This window comes from Apodemus sylvaticus, chromosome 20, assembly GCF_947179515.1.
Source record: "Apodemus sylvaticus chromosome 20, mApoSyl1.1, whole genome shotgun sequence".
Lineage (NCBI taxonomy): Eukaryota > Metazoa > Chordata > Mammalia > Rodentia > Muridae > Apodemus > Apodemus sylvaticus.
Genome location: NC_067491.1, coordinates 11,693,280 through 11,712,892, shown reverse-complemented (window position 1 = coordinate 11,712,892; position 19,613 = coordinate 11,693,280). Strand labels below are relative to the sequence as shown.

At 46.8% G+C, this 19,613-nt stretch overlaps 1 protein-coding gene across 3 annotated transcripts; it reads left to right on the top strand.

Moving 5' to 3' along the window:
* Window positions 1-291: 291 nt before the first annotated feature.
* On the top strand, window positions 292-18,465 carry Kics2 (KICSTOR subunit 2). Of its 3 annotated transcripts, none has more exons than XM_052164959.1 (3): window positions 292-574; window positions 6,045-6,336; window positions 13,454-18,465. In XM_052164959.1, exons 1-3 carry the CDS (start codon window positions 340-342, stop codon window positions 14,268-14,270), a joined length of 1,344 nt encoding a protein of 447 aa, XP_052020919.1. In that variant the 5' UTR covers window positions 292-339; the 3' UTR covers window positions 14,271-18,465. The 3 variants fall into 3 exon arrangements, with proteins under 3 accessions (XP_052020919.1, XP_052020921.1, XP_052020920.1); XM_052164961.1 differs by having other exon boundaries at window positions 489-574; window positions 6,218-6,336; XM_052164960.1 differs by lacking the exon at window positions 292-574 and adding an exon at window positions 616-939.
* The last annotated feature ends 1,148 nt before the right edge of the window (window positions 18,466-19,613 follow it).

Genomic DNA, 19,613 nt, shown 5'->3' with positions numbered 1-19,613 from the left:
CCACGCAAGAGCTGACGTCAAGTCCGCGTGACGTCATCCGCGCTAAGGCGCTGACCGCCAGGGCCCTCCAAGGACAGGAGACGTCACGGGGCTTGGAGGTGACCAGCTTCGGGCAACGTCAGGTCTCTGGCTCCGCAGGCTCGGGCTCCACCTCTACCCTCTTCCTTCGCCAAGCCCTCTGCGAGCTCCTCCTGGAGCATCTCGCCGCCAGCCAGCTCGCCCGCCCCGCAGCGGGCACGCGCACGCACGCACGCACGCACGCGGCTGCGCACGCGCGTCCCACCTCGGAACCCGGAAGTGCGAGCGGAGCCACGTGGGTGGAGCTGGCGCGCAGGTCGCATGGGGGAGTCTATCCCGCTAGCCGCCCCGGTGCCGGTGGAACAGGCGGTGCTGGAGACGTTCTTCTCTCACTTGGGTATCTTCTCTTACGACAAGGCCAAGGACAATGTGGAGAAGGAACGAGAGGCCAACAAGAGCGCGGGGGGCAGCTGGCTGTCGCTGCTGGCGGCCTTGGCGCACCTGGCCGCGGCCGAGAAGGTCTATCACAGCCTCACCTACCTGGGGCAGAAACTAGGTACCTCCGCCCCGATCCCTGCCCCTGAGGAGGAAGGAAAGTGGGTGCGCTCGCCGGCCTGCCCTGGCTTGGGTGCCCTGTCACTCCTAGCGGCGGGCTCCACTCTGCCCAGGTCTCCTCCCACCTGTCCCCCTCCATCCCTGGTCTGCCGCAAGCCCCGCCCACCGGCCTGTGCCATTGCTGCCTGGGACTGGGTGGATGCTCTTTGCCGGTCGTGCTCCAAACCCCGTGGGTTTGCGATTTTGCACCACCGTGCATGGATTGGTTTCATACATGACAAGTTAACTAAGTTCTGTGTCCCCGTTTTAACTCACTAGTTAGAGCTCACTGCGGTCTGAGGAGCAAAACCAGGCGATGGAACTGAGGTGTGTTAATAAATGTATTTTTGTCTAGCCTCTTATACAGAGAGGAGTCCTGTCCCCTCTTCAGTCCTTCAGTGCATATTAAGTGAATGAAGGAATGAGTGGATCATGGTCAGGAAAGGGGAGAATTATGCAAAAGCTTAACTAGAGAAGAGTTAAGGAACAGGATACTAAACACTGCAAATCATATAAATTTCAACCCTCAAAGTAAGATGCAGGAACTCTTTTTAACTGATTATCACTACAAGAAACAGTCGGTTTTAGTTGACAAGTAATACACAAAAGCCAAGGGCTATGCATTCAAAGTATTACTTTTAATAATAATGGCAAACGATAACTGTCGATCAAGGATTAGGGTAGGCAGTTGTAATACTTTGGTTTCTTCTTGACCCTTTAGTTATTAAAAGTTCGAGGGCCTTTCATGGATGAAGGATACACATCTCTGACATCAAAGAAAGTGGTTGTAAATTACATACAGAGTTGATCCCTTCTGTGGCCAGATGGCTTACTGAATCCTGGAACGTTTGGTAAACACTTCAGGGAAAGGACTTTCTGAGATTATAACCTCTGTAGCTTTTCAAATAATTGTTACTTAGTTATTGGTAAAAAGTGGTCAGAGGTTTCACTCTATATTTTTCCCTCTACAGTGTTAATGTGGGTAAATGTGCAATTGCTAATTACAGTGTTATAGTCCTGTTTCCTACAGTGTAGCGAATTGGGTATGCATTTATGGGAAGTGGTGAATCTCTAGCCTGAACACCTGCCTTGAATAATCAGATTGAATATATATATATATGTATATATATATCCTTTATTCAGAGCATGTAAAAATATTATTTATATGATGCCTATTCATGTATGCATTTGATATATATCATATATGTGAAAATAGGCAATATTCTAGCAGTAATATTGAAGGTGGATAATATTCTGGCAGTTTAAGATATTTTAGACTTCTTGCCTGTAAAAAGTGATGATTGACCCAAGGACCATACTATTACCCTTCATATATACCAGATATAGAGAATGAAAAAAGAGAAATTGGGTTTTCTAAAGTCCATTTGTGGATTCCAGTAAGTAAGTAAGTAAGTAAGTAAGTAAATAAATAAATCTGCACTAAGTTTGAGTTGTATGCACCAGGATTTTGTGTAAAAAGGACTGGCCACCAAGTCTAGGAACCTGTAGAAGTCCTTTACTGTCTCTGACTTGGCTTCTGTGAAGTGGCCCTTATTGTGTAAAGTGTTGAGTTCTGCATGAACCTCAGCCCTCTTCTAAGGACGCCTGTCTCTCAGTTCCTACTGGGAAACGTGTCTGGGGGCTCCAGGGCAGACCTCCCTCTGAGTAAGTGTTCTAAAAATGACATGTTTAAGTCCTTTGTAACTTAAATGCTCAGGCAATAGTCAGTGTAGGTTTTGTATTTGAATAGTGGTGCACAGAGAATGGAAAAAATTGTTGTTTAAAGCAGTACCATATTTTTTGGAATTCATACAGGTTTCTTTCTGAAGCAAAATGAACCAATTATCCTGGTTATACCAATTATATATATTTTTTAAATCTTTTGAAGCATTGCTTGGGCATGGTGGTATATGCCTTCAATCTGTCTACTCAGGAGCCAGAGCAGGTGTGAGTTTGAGGCCAGTCTGGTCTGCATAGCAACTTCCAAGCCAGCAGGGGTTACATGGTGAGACCCTGTCTCAAAAGACAAAACAAAAGGTCTGAAAAGTCTTTACAATTTTTTGTTTGTTTGTTTGTTTGGTTTTTTTTGAGACAGGGTTTCTCTGTATAGCCCTGGCTGCCCTGGAACTCACTCTGTAGACCAGGCTGGCCTCGAACTAAAAAATTCGCCTGCCTCTGCCTCCCAGAGTGCTGGGATTACCACCACCCAGCCATCTTTACAATTTTTTGAATGTATAATTGGCAAATAAAAATTGTATGTACTTGGGATATCCAGCTAGATGCTTTCCTGTGCATTCTGAAATGGCCACCGTGAGCAAGGGCGTTGCTGTCTCCCACCTCACTCCTTCTGCGGTGAGAACAATTAAGACTCACTGGCTTGGCACATTTCAAGTGAGTCTAAACTGTTGTAGCGGTACAGCAGGCTTGTCATCTCCAGTTCTCCTGAGGCAGGAACAGGAGGATGGGAGTTAAAGGTCAGCTTGGGTTACAAAGTGAGACCTTATCTCCAAAAAAAAAAAAAGTCTTTGACCTGTCTGAAGCACCTGCAGCTGGTCCTGATGACATATGCAAGGCTGAGCTTTTAAACAAAGGACAGGCCTGATCCTCGTCAGTGTGTCAGTGTCGTCAGTGTGTCAGTGTCGGTGTCCAGGGCTCTATTCATGAAAAACTGGGTGTGACTTTTATCTTGGTGCCTTCTCTGTGCTTTGAGGGCAGAAAAGCAAGTTTGGGAAAAAGACAGTGGTTAAAACATGCTGAGGGGGCAGCAGAGGGGCTCTGAGACTGTCACATCTCTCTGCCCGCCCTCTGAATTCATGACAGGAGCCCTTCCTCACACCCGGATCGGTAAACCTTGGCACGCTTGGAGGTGACTTGAGAATGGATGTTTAAAGGTTATTACAAAGAAATCACAGAGTAAAATGCTTATGATGCTTAATGCATTCTTTTTGTTGTTGTTGTTGTTTTAAGATTTATTTATTTTATATATATGACTATACCATAGCTGTCTTCAGACACACCAGAAGAGGGCATCGGATCTCATTACAGATGGTTGTGAGTCACCATGTGGTTGCTGGGACTTGAACTCAGGACCTCTAGAAGAGCAGTCAGTGCTCTTAACCGCTCAGCCATCTCTCCAGCCCCACTTAATGCATTCTTTATGGTTGAGGTTTTATGAGATAAAGGTGGAAACTTTGGAGAAATAACTGTCACTGATAACTGCAACCTTCTGGGAAAAAAATCCAAAACATCAGTATTTGTAACTTGAAAATACTGGAAAAGAGAATAAGTTGGGTGTCTCTGATTGCTTCCCAGCATGAAGGAAGACCTAAAGGAAGACAGATCCTCACTGGGTACTAGAAGGCAGGGCGCTATGTCATTATCATTGGGTACTAGAAGGCAGTATAGTCGAGATAGGGTTTTTTGCCTAAAGCTTTGAGAAGAAGTAATTAAAAGTAAGGCATTTTGGTGATCTCTCTTCCAGATATGAGTTTCACCAACTAGTGATTGGTACCGTTTGATAAGCTTTTAAAGGTGTCATTTGAATTTATGCTGTGTTTCTGTTCCCTTGTGATCTGGTGAGGGCAGGCATTACTTTTTCAATGCAAAGTTCAAGTTTCTGCCCTGGCCGCACCCCCTTTTTAACAGCGGAAGGAGTAAACAGTACGGTCACCCATTCATCCTTTTGTGAAGCATTCTAAGCTTAACAGAAAATCTCCGAGATTTTTGTACACTTGTAGGAGCCGCCCTTGTAAGCACTCCTGATTCTTGTCGTCCTGCTAAAGCCTTGTGTTTGGCTCTTTGACTGGAGACCCGAGCTCCTCGACGCTGGCTCTGTGATTAGAGACATACTTAGTCATGCACAACTTGGAGAGTAGGTGACCCTACGGGTCGGTCCTCGTGACTGTTGTCAAGGATGGTGTTGCTCTGATTCTTCTGCAGGGTTTTTGTTATTGTTACTGTTTGTTCGTTTGCATTGGAGCAACAGTTATTTATAATCGGTCCTTGGTCTTAGTAATTCATGTGTGGCGTGCTTGTATCGTCACCCGTCAAGAGCACAGCACTTCCCTCCCCGAGACCCCCATGCACGCTTCGTAAAAGGGTATGTGACTGCATTCTCATTCCTGGCACAGCCTAAAAGATAAGATTCAAGGATGATGCATCTCTGGAGAAGAAACAAAGTGCTCTGGGCTACCAGTCCTAAAGGGAGTGTTTTATAATCTGTGGGTTCTCTGTTTTAAAAGCATATCTGTAAAAAAGGGGCATTGTTTGTTATTGTTGTTATTGTTGTTGTTGTTTTCTTAAATACAGGTTTTATGTTACATGTGAAAGTAACTTTCAAGGCCATTCTGGTTTACAGAGTGAGTTTCAGGACAGCCAGGGCTACACAGAGAAACCCTGTCTCGGAAACAAAAAACAAACAAAAACAAACAAAAAAAGTAACTTTCATTCATCTGTTGTAATCATCATCTTTGAGGCTTATTTATTGCATCTGTCCGTCTGCTAACCTAGGCCTAGTCCTGGTAGCTCCTGGCCTTTGTAAAATCTTATCTAGGCCTAGAATGTTTTCAGCTTCTGAGACTTACTGCTGAATAAGCTTACTCTTTCCTGCTCTTTCCGACCTCTGGCTGCCTGGTCAACTCAGCTGTCCTGGCTCAAACTCCTCCCCAAGGTGACTGATTCAATCTGGCTTCTCTCTCAGCCTCTGACTTTTTGCTCTGCATGGTCTCAAACTAACTCTGGCAATCTGTTCTGGCTCCTTCTGTCTTCACCTGTGTCTAGCTTGTTTTCTCTGCGACCTGTCTCTACAACTGTCCTGGTAAAACTGCCTCCTTCCTCCTTCCTCTGCACTGCTCTGTGAAACTCTTGGCAAAACTGCTTCCTCTCCCCTTTCTCTCTCTGCCCTGCTCCTTCAGTCGCTCCCCTGTCCTCTTTCTTCTTGTGAGAACTGAGCATATCCACTTCTGTCAGATCTTTCTCTGATTCATCACTTTGTCTGCCACTCAATCAGACACCATTTTCAAACACAGCTGCTTCCTTCTACAAAGTAACTTTACCTTGGTTGTTTGGGATTAAAGGCATGTCTTTATTCCAGCCAGAGGAACTAAAAGTGTATGCTAAAGGCTAAGCCACACCATAACACACAGTGTGATCAAGTATCCCGCAGCAGTTATGTGCTAGGGTAATGATGTTCTAAAGTAACTCTGAATGTGGAGTTGGGGAAATTATATGTGAGTAAGGCAAGCCCAGGTCCACCCCTACACTGATGACTTTGTAGCCAGTTCTCCTTTTGAGTTGTTCCTCAGAGAACATGGTGGGCACAAACTCAGTGGGCTCCACAGACTCTAGAATTTTTTTAAGTGGATGTTGGGAGGCTCCAGGTCCCTTTGGTTTCTCCCCCTTACCTGTCACCCGCTTATGTCATTGCTTCTCAGGGGGCCAGTCATTCTTCAGCAGGAAGGACTCCATCCGCACCATCTACACCTCCCTGCACAATGAACTGAAGAAGGTGGTGGCCGGCCGCGGCGCCCCCGGCGGGATGGCTCAGGCTCCTCATGTGGAGGAGCTCCTCCCCCACCTGTCAGAGCAGCTCTGTTTCTTTGTTCAGGCTCGGATGGAGATTGCAGACTTCTACGAGAAGATGTACGCCCTCAGCACACAGAAGTTCATCAACGCTGAAGAGCTGGTCAGCACCTTGGATGCCATCCTCAAGAAGTACAGCTCCAGGTGAGTGTGCAGGCGGCCGTGACTCGGGAAGGTCTCCCCAGGATCCCCGTGCTCCACAATGGAGCAATTGCGCGGGGCCTGGGAGGTGGCTCAGTGAGTTAGAGCGTCTGCTCTGCAAGCAGGAAGCCCTGACTCTGTAGCCATGTGGGTTGGGTGCACTTAAACGCTCCTGTAATGCCGGTACCTAAAAAAGGTTCTGGAGACAGGAAGATCGCAGATGTTCAGATCTCGTGACCATGGAACAGGGCAGAGAGAGAGAGAGAGAAAGCAGGGTGCTTGATATCATTCATGGCCTTGTTTTACCCAGTTCTCGGGAACCCCAGAAGAACGCCAGGAGTTGCAAGTCCGATGTAAAAACAGAGAGCCTTTATTTTATGAGTCAGACCTGGATCGCAAGCCTTTCCCATTGCTCAGGTTAGGGATGCTATGCCCAGGGGCTTGGAGTTTGTGTGTGTGTGTGTGTGTGTGTGTGTGTGTGTGTGTGTGTGAGAGAGAGAGAGAGAGAGAGAGAGAGAGATCGTGTATACGCACATATGCATAAGCAGGGATCTTTGAATTTTGGGGTTATATGACTGGGAAGGTGACAAGAGGAAGCCATCCTTTAAACCTGATAGCATTTGTTGTTCAGCTGGGGCAGACTCGTGCAAATGGGAGGGGACCTTCCTGACCTGGGAAGTAACTTTATGGTGCTATTCAGGATCTAGTGTATTTTTACAAACTTTTCACAGCTGTCTAGAAACACTTAATTGCCCTTTTGTTACGGGGTCGGAGAGTGGGCCTCTTATCATTTCATGGATGTTTAGTCCTTCAAGGGAAGGAGCCATCTGCACCAGAGAAATGTCAGTTATCTGTCAAGGGAGTGCTAGCCTTGGTGACACAGAGGCTGGGATATCTGCTCCCAAAGCCAGCATCTGTCTATCGTGTCGATAGGGGGAAGGGAGTGCCATCGTGAAAAAGGGCACCAGGCTGGCAAAGGCTGGAGGCATCTACTCTGGGAAAGGAGGAAGGGGAGCTCTAAGTGGGAAAGGGTCCTGTGTCTCTTCAGCCTCTACTGAGGCACATACACCCGCATGCACACATATACAGTTGCATAGAGAGCAATCTGACCAACCAGCCAGTAGTCTAATAAATGCTCTCTTCAGAGAGACAACCTGGGAGTTACCTCTGTTACTCTCATGTGGTTGTGAATATATGTCAGGAATTCTTCTGTTTGTTTTTGTTTTCATCTCTTAGTGAAGGCACGCATCTGTTATTCCGGATGACAAACTTAAATGCTTTGGGATACCAAAGAAATTATTAAGAGGCCAGTTTTAACTTAAAAGGTGTTACTCAACTGGAAAATTGTTGTTATTTGAGAAAATTTCCTCCTTACAACAGACAAAGTGCTTTGTGATGTGCTGCACGCAGCCTGACCCTGGAAATGGGCCCTAAAGAAGAAGTGTAGGGGCTTAAGAACACCTAGCTAAGCCGGGTGGTGGTGGCGCACGCCTGTAATCCCAGCACTTGGGAGGCAGAGGCAGGCGGATTTCTGAGTTCGAGGCCAGCCTGGTCTATAGAGTTAGTTCCAGGACTGCCAGGGCTACACAGAGAAACTCTGTCTTGAAAAAACCAACAACAACAACAAATCCCCCCCCCCCAAAAACAACAACAACAACAAAAAGAACACCTTAGCTAGAGTGAAGGGCTTTCTTGGCGCCTAACACAGCAGGTACTACTTGGATTAGAAAGATCTCCTTTGAGGCTGGAGAGATGGCTCAGCGGTTAAGAGCACCGGCTGCTTTTCCAGAGGTTCTGAGTTCAAATCCCAGCAACCACATGGTGGCTCACAACCATCTGTAATGGGATCTGATGCCCTTTTCTAGTATGTCTGAAGACAGTGATAGTGTACTCATATACATAAATAAATCTTAAAAAAAAGAAAGATCTCCTTGAAGTATATCACATGTTTGGATGTTTTGCCTGCATGTCTGTATGTACACCACATGCATGCCTGATGCTTGCAGAGGCCAGAGAACTGAAGAAACCTCTGAGCCCCCTCTCTGGGCCTTGCCAAGGACCTGAGCTCAGTTCTCAGCACCCAGTGTCATGTTCTCATCTTTACCTGGCTAATCACTGTAGTATGCCCTATGAGCCTGTGGGCACCATTTTCACGTAACCCAGCACAGCCTGTAGCTCCAGCTCTGAGGGAGACCTCTGGCCTCTGCGTGCTCCCTTACTCCTGTTTGCGCAGCCCCCCTGCCCCCACCTAAAAATAAATCTTGGAAAGAAAAGAAAAATCGCAAGCACAGTACGATGGGCATCGTCACTATGCGACCAGCAGCTGCAGTTCAGATACACTGAGAAACTGAAGTGGCGGTTGGGCAGTTCCTTGAGTGACTAAAACACAGAGTCATTTGCCCAAATGTTGGCTTGCCCCTATCTGTTACTGCAGGTCCAGAGGACCTGATGACTGTTTGGCCTCTGTGGGCTCCTGAGTACACATGGTGCACATAAACTCACACAAGCACACACACATGCACAAAAGCCAGCGAGTGAGTAAACAAACAGACTTTGTAGTGAGCACACAGATGCCCTCCATCCAGCCTCGCATCTTGTAACATTTGCCATGCTGGCTTTCTCTCTCCGCGTGCGTAACTTTGTCTCTGGAAGTAAGATACTAGTCTCCTGACTTCGCCTTCCTTCCGAAATACTCCGCGTCTCCGTTTCCAAGAACCACACGCAATCATAACAGTGTTCACACTCAGAACAGCTCACATCCGTTTTCTTCCATCACGTAATATGTAAATCCCCAGCATGTTTCCCAGGCTGCTCCACAAACGTCTCCCACACTTGGTTGGGTCACAGAGTAGATCTTTTGAGGAACTTGCATACTGATGTGATTTTGCCTGAGATGATGCCCTCAAAGGTCACTGATGCCCAAGCACGTGTCAGTATTCCTTCCTTTTGTAAGGCTGAAAACTAATCCCTATATATATGAACTCCTTTTTAAAGTTGAATCTCCTGCCATTGGACATCTGGGTTGCTCCCCGCCCTTAACTGTTCCCAGCTACTGTTTGTGCATAATGACCCAGTCAGCACCATCCTCTCTGTGGGCTGCGTCGTCATTCCATCAGAAGATTACTGTTTCTGCCTCTATAAACATGTTTATGTTATAAACGTCACCGCCGACTATGGAAGGTTCTAGAGGCAGACCTCACACCTGTGCACAGTCAGTACTCCTGCTTTCTGTACTCTCTGATACCCACAGTCGGCTATAACCTGAAATTTAACACATTCAAGAGGGTAACAAGATTTGAATTGCAGGCTTGGGCTTGGGATTCAGCCTGTCAAGTCCTTACCGAGAACCTGAGTTCCATTTCCAGAACCCATATCCAAAAGGCAGCTGGGCTCAGCACGGTGGCTAATGCGCTTGTGATCCCAGAGCTGAAGAGGTGGGGACAGGCAGATTTCTGTGCTTTAATGGCCAGCCAGCTTGCTCTACCTGGCAGCTCCAGGCCAGTCAGAGACTTTATCTTTCTTTCTCTAAAAAGGTGAGACTACATTCCTACAAGATGACACCCAAGCTTGTGACCTGGCCTGTGTACATTTGCACCCAAACATATTCACACACACAAAATAACGTGTGAGCGGTGTGATGAAACTACGCTGTGCTGCCCAGTGGGCATATGTCTAAGAAGGTCCAGATGGTATAAGCTGCCCTACGCCCAGAATGGAGAGACACATTCTCTTAAACTGTGATACAGTGTCAGTAATTGTTCTACTTTACTCTTAGTTGTTAATCTCTTGCCATGTCTAGTTTATAAGGTAAATGTTATCTTAGCTATGAATAGGAAAATCCCATGTCCATAAGGTTCATTATCATCCTTTAGGGAGCGTGGAACGTGGGCCCTGTGGGGCAGGGACACTGGACTGTCCTCAGTGGGTCGATCGCTGTGAACTAGCAAACCAGTGGTGCTAAGTGAGCAAAGGTTGCAGATTTCTTTTATTGTAGTAAAGGAGACATAAGGCTTCCCAGTTTTAAATGTGTATTTCTGACTTCTCTCATCAGTTTGGTCAGCATCCTTTTGGAAGGAGCTCCCCAGCATGGGTCTGTGGAGGGCAGAAGCAGCTTTCTGAAGGTTTGCGGCTCATTAGCACATCCACAAATGTCTGCTCTGCCACTTCCTCTGCCCTGGCCTCACTTTCCTACTGGCCTCTCCTCCTCTTTCTCTCCCCTCCCCCATGCTGGCCTCTCCCCCCTCTTTCTCTCCCCTCCCCCATGCTGGCCTCTCCCCCCTCGTTCTCTCCCCTCCCCCATGCTGACCTCTCCTCCCTCTTTCTCTTCCCTCCCCCATGCTTTCTTTTCTTTTCTTTTTTTTTTTTAGAGCCAATGTGCTCTACAAATTGTTGGTAGTGTCCTGTCTCAGACACTTCCAGGCTTACTGGTAACCTTGACTTAGTGTGTGTTTGTGGATCTCAGCCACTGAACAGATCTGAACACAGGCTGAGCTGTGAGAGACCGGAGGAGAGGAAGCCAGGAAATGATGTCATAGGCTAATGTCTGTGTTGGGCAGACTGACATGAAAGCTTCTTAGCTTTTCTTGAGGTTGAAAAATAGCTTCCTCATTCACATGCATTGTAATAAGTGTTGAACATTATTCCTTTATAATGTTATGAAGCAGCTGTTCATACTTCCTGAAGGTCTGTTTGAGAATTATGTCCTTTGAAGCAGAGTATTGGCTGTAATTGGTGAAATCCAGTGACAGACAGTAGGAAAATCAGATATGGCTCCTACTTGTGATTTTCTAAAATGATATTTTGTTGCTGCAAAAGTAGAAACTGTGCTTGGAATTTTGGACTTTGACCATTTTCCAGGTTTAGCAAAATCCAGCACAGTCCTCTCTTGACACTGGGCGAGCTGAGCTGTCAGCCAGCCTAGCTGACATGAGGCGTGCAGCTGACACGAGTGCATTGCAGGTGAGCTGTGACAGTCGGTAGCCTAGGGGCTTGAAGCACATTTTGACTTGTGATATTTTAAAGTTAGGATGGGCTGATGAGGTCACAAGTTCAGGAGCACCTGCACTAGGGTTTCCTGCCAATAGTACTCTGTTAGCTTCTGCTGTCAGCCTGCCACAGCCAGAGTCATCTGAGGGGTTGTGAATTGGGGGACTGCCCAGATCAGACCGGCATGTGGGCGTGTCTGTGGTGTCTTGCCATAACTGATACGGGAGGCCCGTCCTACTGTGGGCATCCATAAGGAAGTGGGCTTGGCTACGTAAGACAGCTGTCGGAGGAGCCGGGCAGATGGCTCGGCAGTTCAGAGCACTTACTTTCTGCGTTCAGTTCCTAGCAACCACATGAGGTCGCACAGCTGTGACTTCAGTTCCAGGGCATCCAGCACTATCTGCTGACCTCCACAGACACAGAGCATGCAAGTGGTGCACATAAATGCAGGCCAAACACTCACATGCATAACATTAAACAAACAAAGAAACAAAATGAACAAACACCAAGAGTGGCTAGTGCTGGGGTCTGCCCTAGTGTGGGAGCAGACAGATGTCTCTAAGATGGTGACTCTGCAGAGGGGACGGGGCAGTAAGAGAGGAGCATGGGGAGGAAGGCCGTGCTCTCGCCTGCCCGTGCCCCTCTGCTCAGAAGCTAAGGGCCTCCCGCATCTTGTTGCTCCCCCCCCCCCAGCTCATTTTGAAGTAGAACAGTGCTTACAGATGGCACTGAAAAGAAATGTAAATATATATTACACAACTCAAAATACATTGTATATAGTAAGGATTAAATTTACATGTGTGCAGTATTTGCTCACAGTAAATCACAGAAATGTGTATATATTATACCATATCAAGATACATTGTGTATAGGAAGGGTTAAAATTTACATACACATGTAGTACTTACTCTCAGAACAAGTATCACTGTAGCACAGGTCAGAAGTTTTGAAATACTTTTTGTAAGGCAAGTGAAAATAAAATTGTAGTACTATCTTGACTTTGAAGTAGTATATTTTCATGGAGGCCAGAAGAGGGCATCGGACCTGCTGGGGCTGGAGTTCTGGGTGGTTGTGAGGCAGCTGATGGGGATGCTGGGAACCGAACACAGGTCTGAGAGCCCTCAGTGCACTCGGCCCTGAGCCACCTGTCCGGCCCCTGGTGGTGTAGGTTCGCCATTTCACAGGAGCTGGAAACAGTGGGGGAGGGCGGGGAGAGGACAAAAACCTAAAGGAATCTGGCTCAGTTTGAGTAAGAATCAGATTACTCAAGGTCTTAAATACCTTCTTACAGATTTGAGGAAAGTGAGTTTTACAAACTGTTAGATATTCTGTGGCAAGTGAATTTATGAATTTAGACTGTTGACTGCCAATTTTTTTAAAATTAATTTTTATAGGTTTCATTACAAAAATAATGGGTTTCCTCATGGGGCATCTTCTTGCACAGGAGTCACTTCACCCTCCCCACTGCCCTCCCCTGGCCTGTGCCCTTCCCCCTGCTAGATATCACCTTCATGCATGTACCCCTGAGCTGTGCCCTGCGCCCCTTGGCCACCATTTTGTTTTTAACCATGGTCAACTATGAAGGGGATTTGAGAGTAGAGTTGTTAATAGTTGACTGCTAAGTGCTGTATCCCTTTATTAAGTGCCTTTATCTCTTGAGCTTCCGGGCTATAGTGTTTATATTCATCTGTAAAATGGGTCAGTGAACACTAAAACAATTTATCTGTGGACAACAGGTGTCTTAGAATTGTTTTTAGTTGCAGACCCTGAAAAGAGGCTCCCTTGTTCTGATGATAGGCATATAGTTCTCAGTGAATAAATGAAGAATTACAGTCAGTATAATTTCTCCTTAATTTTGGATAGAAGTTAGTTACTTTCATTAAAGAAAATCTACAAAATCCAGGCTATTTTCCTAGGATGATAAGATGAAATGCTCAAGATATACCAGAGTTGTAGAAATGAGCCAGCCTAGGCTCCGCCTCTTTCTGCCCCCGATGCTGAGGCGCCGGTCGCAGCACTTGCCTGGCAGTGGGTTTGCGGGTTTATGCTGTTGCTGTTTTGATGTTTTGAAGGGTTTCTCAGTGTGAAGTGGCATTTCCATTGATTTGTGTCCCTCCCCTCCCCTGCCCTCTAGATTTCACCACCCCATCCTCAGCCCTCTGGAGAGCAGTTTCCAGCTAGAAGTGGGCGTGCTGAGCCATCTCCTCAAGGCGCAGGCGCAGATCTCGGAGTGGAAGTTCCTCCCTTCGCTCGTTACCTTGCACAGCGCTCATGCGAAGCTTCAGAGCTGGGGCCAGGCCTTTGAGAAGCAGCGGGAGACCAAGAAGCCTCTGTTTGGAGGGCAGTCTCAGAAGGCCGTGCAGCCCCCACACCTTTTCCTCTGGCTGATGAAACTCAAAACCATGCTCTTGGCCAAGTTTAGCTTTTACTTCCACGAGGCGCTGAGCCGACAGACGACCGCTTCCGAAATGAAAGCGCTGACCGCCAAGGCCAACCCGGACCTCTTTGGAAAGATCTCCAGTTTCATCAGGAAATATGACGCTGCCAACGTGTCCTTAATTTTTGACAACCGGGGCTCTGAGAGCTTTCAGGGTCACGGCTACCACCACCCACATTCCTACCGAGAGGCCCCTAAGGGAGTGGACCAGTACCCAGCTGTGGTGTCACTGCCCAGTGACAGGCCGGTCATGCACTGGCCCAACGTTATCATGATCATGACAGACCGAGCGTCTGACCTCAACAGCTTGGAGAAAGTGGTCCACTTCTACGACGACAAAGTCCAGAGCACCTACTTCCTGACCCGCCCGGAACCCCACTTCACCATCGTTGTCATTTTCGAGTCAAAGAAATCTGAGAGAGACTCCCATTTTATTTCCTTCCTCAACGAGCTCTCACTTGCCCTTAAGAACCCCAAAGTGTTTGCAAGTCTGAAGCCTGGATCCAAAGGTTAGCAGGAGCTTGCCCAAGGATTTCCAAGGCTGGATACATTGTTCTTAGCTGAGTAGTTTGTGATTTGAATTTATGTTAGCTCATGTGCTTTCAGAGCCGAGCTACAGACCTAATCATGTTGCATAGTTCATAAGCAATTAAGACCAAGGATGGAGTCTCCAAAGAGTAGGACAGGAGGACCGGGTGACACAGTCACCATGGGACAGCGAAGGAGAATCAACACATTCTGATTTCCCTGTATTTCGTGTCGATTGAGTATTTATTGATCTTTCACTTATCTTTCCAGATTTTTGTCTTGTTTATTTTTTGTTGTTACTATTCTAACCATCGTGCCAGATGCACTTCCTAGAATCCTCTCTCTCTCTCTCTGTCTCTGTCTCTCTGTCTCTCTGTCTCTCTCTCTCTCTCTCTGTGTGTGTGTGTGTCCCTGAGGAGCAGCAGGGAGAAGATGGGATCGTCTTCAGTTTCACAAACACTAGTCTTAACTAGTTTTACAAGATAATCTAATTAGTATTATACTGTAATTAGAATCTTGGTCAGAACTTTCAATCGGGAGGCGATGTGGACGATGACCGGTCGATATCGGTCCTCACAGCAGTTTACCCAGCCACAGGCCCTTTTCGGGTGACCTTCAGCTCCATCGCATCAGTCCCGACCTTTAAAGCTTGTTGCCGCCGGCTGGATGTCACCTCTCTGCTGACCTGGCTTTGCATCTGTCCCCACGCCCCATTCCTTCTTCTCAGGTTTGGAAAGCATGCAGCCATCTGTTTGTAACCGTGTTTTAGTTTCTCACACAGCACAGTTTATTTTTATAAAATCAAAATGATGGACTTAGTACTTTGTGCTCGCTACACAAACCGGTTCTGCCCTGTAGTCAGGTCGTTCTGTGAGCCCCAAACCGAGCCAGGTCGTCCTGTGAGCCCCACAGCACCTCTGGGCAGGCTTGCTTGCCTTCTGGAGAGTGTTTGGAAGCCATGCCGACACAGGCTGCTCTGTCCACAGGGCAGTGGACGGAGAGGAACCTCCAAGAAGCACTGAGCTGACTGCTGGCTTCGCCCCGTGGAGCGCCTGTAAACATGGCAGTCAGATCAATGCTCTCCTCAGCACTGTATGGAGCCGCTGTCTGACGGGCTCCACAGAGCGCGCGGCTCATGCAGGGCGGTGGGGCCTCCCCGTCCCGGGCCTCCTGGCCAGGTGTGCGCTACCAGTACAGGTGTCCACTGGCCAGTTATCTGCATCTCCCCACGTTCACGGAAACTTATGCCAGTTGTCTTTAAACAGGGTAGTGATTTACTCTGCATTTTCTCCAGGTTCTATACAAATGGGAGCACATTTTATGATATTAACCTCACATTAAAAAATTGAAAACACTTGGAATTAAAAACCAAACAATTTTTCTTCTTTTTGTGTTTTGCTGAGAAACTGAAAAATAATATTTGGTATGTTTTTTTTTTGTCTCACTAAAACCACCATTAGCCTTAATGATGTGGCTCCCCAGGTATCTAAAAGAATTATATAGGCTTTGGTAGACCATGGAGGGATAGATATAAAACACATATAAATATATATTACTTAAAATGGTCAAATATATATACCTTTGAATTGTATATTTATTTTTAAACTTATTTTGAATAATCTAAGAGATATTTACAAAGAACAGGAAGCAGATGTGAATATTAAGAAAATCGGCAACGTAAACCCCTAAGTCCCTTTGCACTGTCAGTATTGGAGGACCTTCGAAGATTAGTCCTGACTAATCATTTCTCCAGCTCCTCAATAAAGTTTTATATATATATATATTACATATACATATATACTTTTTTTTCTGATCAAGCAAATCGTGATGTGTACATATGAATGTTTGTGTGGTTCTTCTCCGAGAGCCTCCTGAAACTGGAGGACTGGGTTGTGTCCCTCACAACATGTTGTTACTTTTAGACTCAGGTGCAGGGCCTGGACAACCACACCATAGCATGGAGGCCAGGCATCCTCCCTTGGGTACAGGAGATGCCCAGCTGAGCTCCTCAGTTCCTGGACACAGGCTTCTTCGGTTTGGCGCGGCTCTCGTCCTGAGGGCTGGGCTCACTGCCTTTTCCTCGCAATTTTTTCTTAGCCAAGGTTATCTGCTTCTGCAGAGCCAGGCTTTTGGCTTCTTTGACAGCCGCCTCCTCTAGTTCTGCATCTACAGCCCCTCCTCTTCCTCCCCAGGTAGGTCTGGCGTCTTGGAACATTCCTGGCCACTGAGGAGCACAGGTCCCAATCCAGAATGCAGCTACAGAATAATTGGAGGTAGAAACTCCTGCATAGGTCATGGTGACCACAGGCAGGACACATACAGGCCTTCAGGGAGACAGTGGTGACATAGACACACAAATATAAGATGCCCATCTTTTGGCTCAAGTCAAGAAAAGAAAAGTGGTTTCTATTGGGACTTGCTCCCTGGATGCAAGGCTGAGACCTGCAGTGCCCGCTTTTCTGATCGGAGTAGAAATGTACACATGTCCGGTGGACCGCCCGATTTGACGTTTATTTCTAAACCACAACCTGCTGAGTTTCAAGTAACTGGAAGTGTAGTCAACCCCCCTAAACACGTATTTTTAGGATGCTGCCTGGATAGTGAATGTGGCATGATGTTTGATCAGGTTGTGAATCCCTAGATTGTGAACTGGAAAAATCTTGTAGTGCAGCTCAGCCCTAGCACACACCGTTAGCCCAAGAGCCTTCAGTAAACTACATAAAGTCAACGGTAGGTCAAGGGGCAGGGAAGCAACCGGTTGGCAGGGAGTGAGGGCAAGAAAACCCAGGAAAGAGAACGAGGGTCTTTGAGTCCAAGGGTGTTTAAGAGAGCTTGAGAAGGAGCTTTTGCCTCCTGGGATGTTGGCCGAGTAGGAAGGTCAGCTGGGTGCTCTCTGCCTCCTGAGTCTTCATTTGGTAAATGGAATGTTAGGGATTTTTGGTTTTGTTTGTTTAAAAAACAAGTGGATGAATCCTTAACAGCTTTGCCCTCTGTGAGGCTCAGCTGGTATCTATGTCTTATTCCAAGAATGTGTTAAACTGAAGCTAGACTGTTAACTGAGTACGTTTCGAGAAGGAAATGGGACTTCCCCGCCCTCCCTGAGGTGATCTTTAACATCCACCCGCCTTTAAATCCCACAGGCAGCCTGGTGGGCCCAGTGCTTTGGCGGGTCAGCTTCTAAGCTCGGCAACTTTGTAAAGTGGGACCAAGCAAGCACGGAATGCCTTTTTCATGTCTTAGCGTGGGGTGGTGAGAAGGCCGTGTGTGTGTGTGTGTGTGTGTGTGTGTCTGTGTGTGTGTCTGTGTGTGTGTCTGTGTGTGTGTCTGTGTGTCTGTGTGTGTGTGGGGTCTGTGTATGTGTCTGTGTATATGTGTGTCTGAGTGTGTGTGTGTGTGTCTGGGTCTGTGTGTGTGTGTGTCTGTGTGTGTGTGTTTGTGTGTCTGTGTGTGTGGGGGTCTGTGTAGGTGTCTGTGTATATGTGTGAGTGTGTGTGTGTGTGTGTGCATCACTGTTGGAAATGGACTGGGAAGTTGTACAAAGAAAAGGTGAGCCACACTTCTCCGACTTAAATGTGAATTCTCATGTTCTCTTCTTTCTCTCAAGTCAGAGGAACCCCTGTGCTGTATGGGCAGCTAGATGTCCGAGGATACACCCAGGAGTCAAATCTCTAGTGGCTCTTTGTTCCTAGCATTTATGGTTAGCTGACAGTGTCCTTTCAGATCTATACCGCTGTTTTCATTGGGCTGCCCTGCCAATAAGAAAGAGGTGTTTGCGCCTTTCTTCCTACAGAGGTTGTACGGCAGAGGTTACAAGGTGTCGATGTTCTAAATACATTATTAGCCAGAAGATATATCTACAGAGAGCTCATCTTCCATTACTAGAGTATAGTCAGTTTGATCTTTGACTGTTTTACCCTGCTGCTGGGGATTAGACTCAAGACTTTATGGTGCAGGGCAAATGCTCCAGCTCAGTGCTATGGCCCCAGCCCTGTTTTACCTTTAAAAACAAACAAACAAACAAACAAACAAACAAACAAACAAACAACAAGAACAAAAAAAGTTTCCTCCCAACCAGTGCTGGAGACTGAGCCTAACTTCCCATGTGCTCGGAAGCTAAGTCACTGACACTGTAGCCCCTGTCCTAAAACAGCTTTAAAAACAGTTCTCAGCATGTCTAAAGACACCTGTGTGGATTTTTTGTTTTTTTGTTTTCATTTCTTGGAATTATAAGTAAAAATTTTCTGTTTTCTCCCTCTGACACCTCTCATGAACCTTTTTATCCTGTCTCAAATTCATTGCCTCTTTTTCTTTAGTTGTAAGTGTGAGGGCTGGTGTGCATGCACGTGCGTGCACACCCCTACATGCCCACCCACACCCACATGCCTACATATATAACTACAACCTGCCTGGTCCATTTAGCATATGTGTGCATATGATTTCAGGGCCTTTTTCCTTCCTTCCTTCCTTCCTTGCTTCCTTCCTTCCTTCCTTCTTTCCTTCCTCTCTCTCTCTCTCTCTCTCTCTCTCTCTCCCTCCCTCCCTCCCTCTCTCTCTCTCTCTCTCTCTCTCTCTCTCTCTCTTTCTTTTTTAATAACTGTCATTTTCAGGAAGACAGAAAGATAGAGGACAAAGGTTAATGTTGACACTACCAGCACAAGTCTAAGTATTCCTTCTCCCTTCACGAACACACACCTTTTAGTCAGCTACAGCAAAGCAGGACTGTGTGTATCTAGCAGACAATTTGGCAGAAAAACAGATAATTTTGGCAGAAAAAGCTAATTAAAACAAAAATATTTCCAACCTGTGATAGGGAATCTTGGCTGTCAATTTGACACACCTGGAAAGAGGAAGCTCACCTGAGGAATTGCCTTCATCACATTGTGGGCATGGGCCTGGCAGTGGTGGCGCACGCCTTTAATCCCAGCACTTGGGAGGCAGAGGCAGGCGGATTTCTGAGTTTGAGGCCAATCTGGTCTACAGAGTGAGTTCCAGGACAGTCAGGGCTACACAGAGAAACCCTGTCTTGAGAAAACAAAAACAAAACCAAAAGATTGTGATCACATCTGTGGGGTATTTTCTTGATTGCTTATTGATATAGAAGGGCCCGGCCCACTGTGGGCGGCACCATCCCCTAGGCAGGGGCGCCTTGGCTGTAGCTGACTGGGGGCCTGAGAACAAGCCAGTGAGCAACCTTCCCGCATGGCCTCCTCTTCTACCCCTGCCTCGAGCTCTTGTCCTGGCTTCTCTCAGTGATGCGCTGGAACCTGTAAGTTAAACACTTTCCTTCCCAAGTTGCTTTTGGTTATGTTCTTGACCACAGCAAACTAGG

Coding starts and splice junctions, on each gene's coding strand:
- Kics2 (XM_052164959.1), top strand. CDS start 340: ATGGGGGAGTCTATCCCGCTAGCCGCCCCGGTGCCGGTGGAACAGGCG. Junction 575..6,044: donor CTACCTGGGGCAGAAACTAG/GTACCTCCGCCC, acceptor ATTGCTTCTCAG/GGGGCCAGTCATTCTTCAGC. Junction 6,337..13,453: donor CTCAAGAAGTACAGCTCCAG/GTGAGTGTGCAG, acceptor CCTGCCCTCTAG/ATTTCACCACCCCATCCTCA.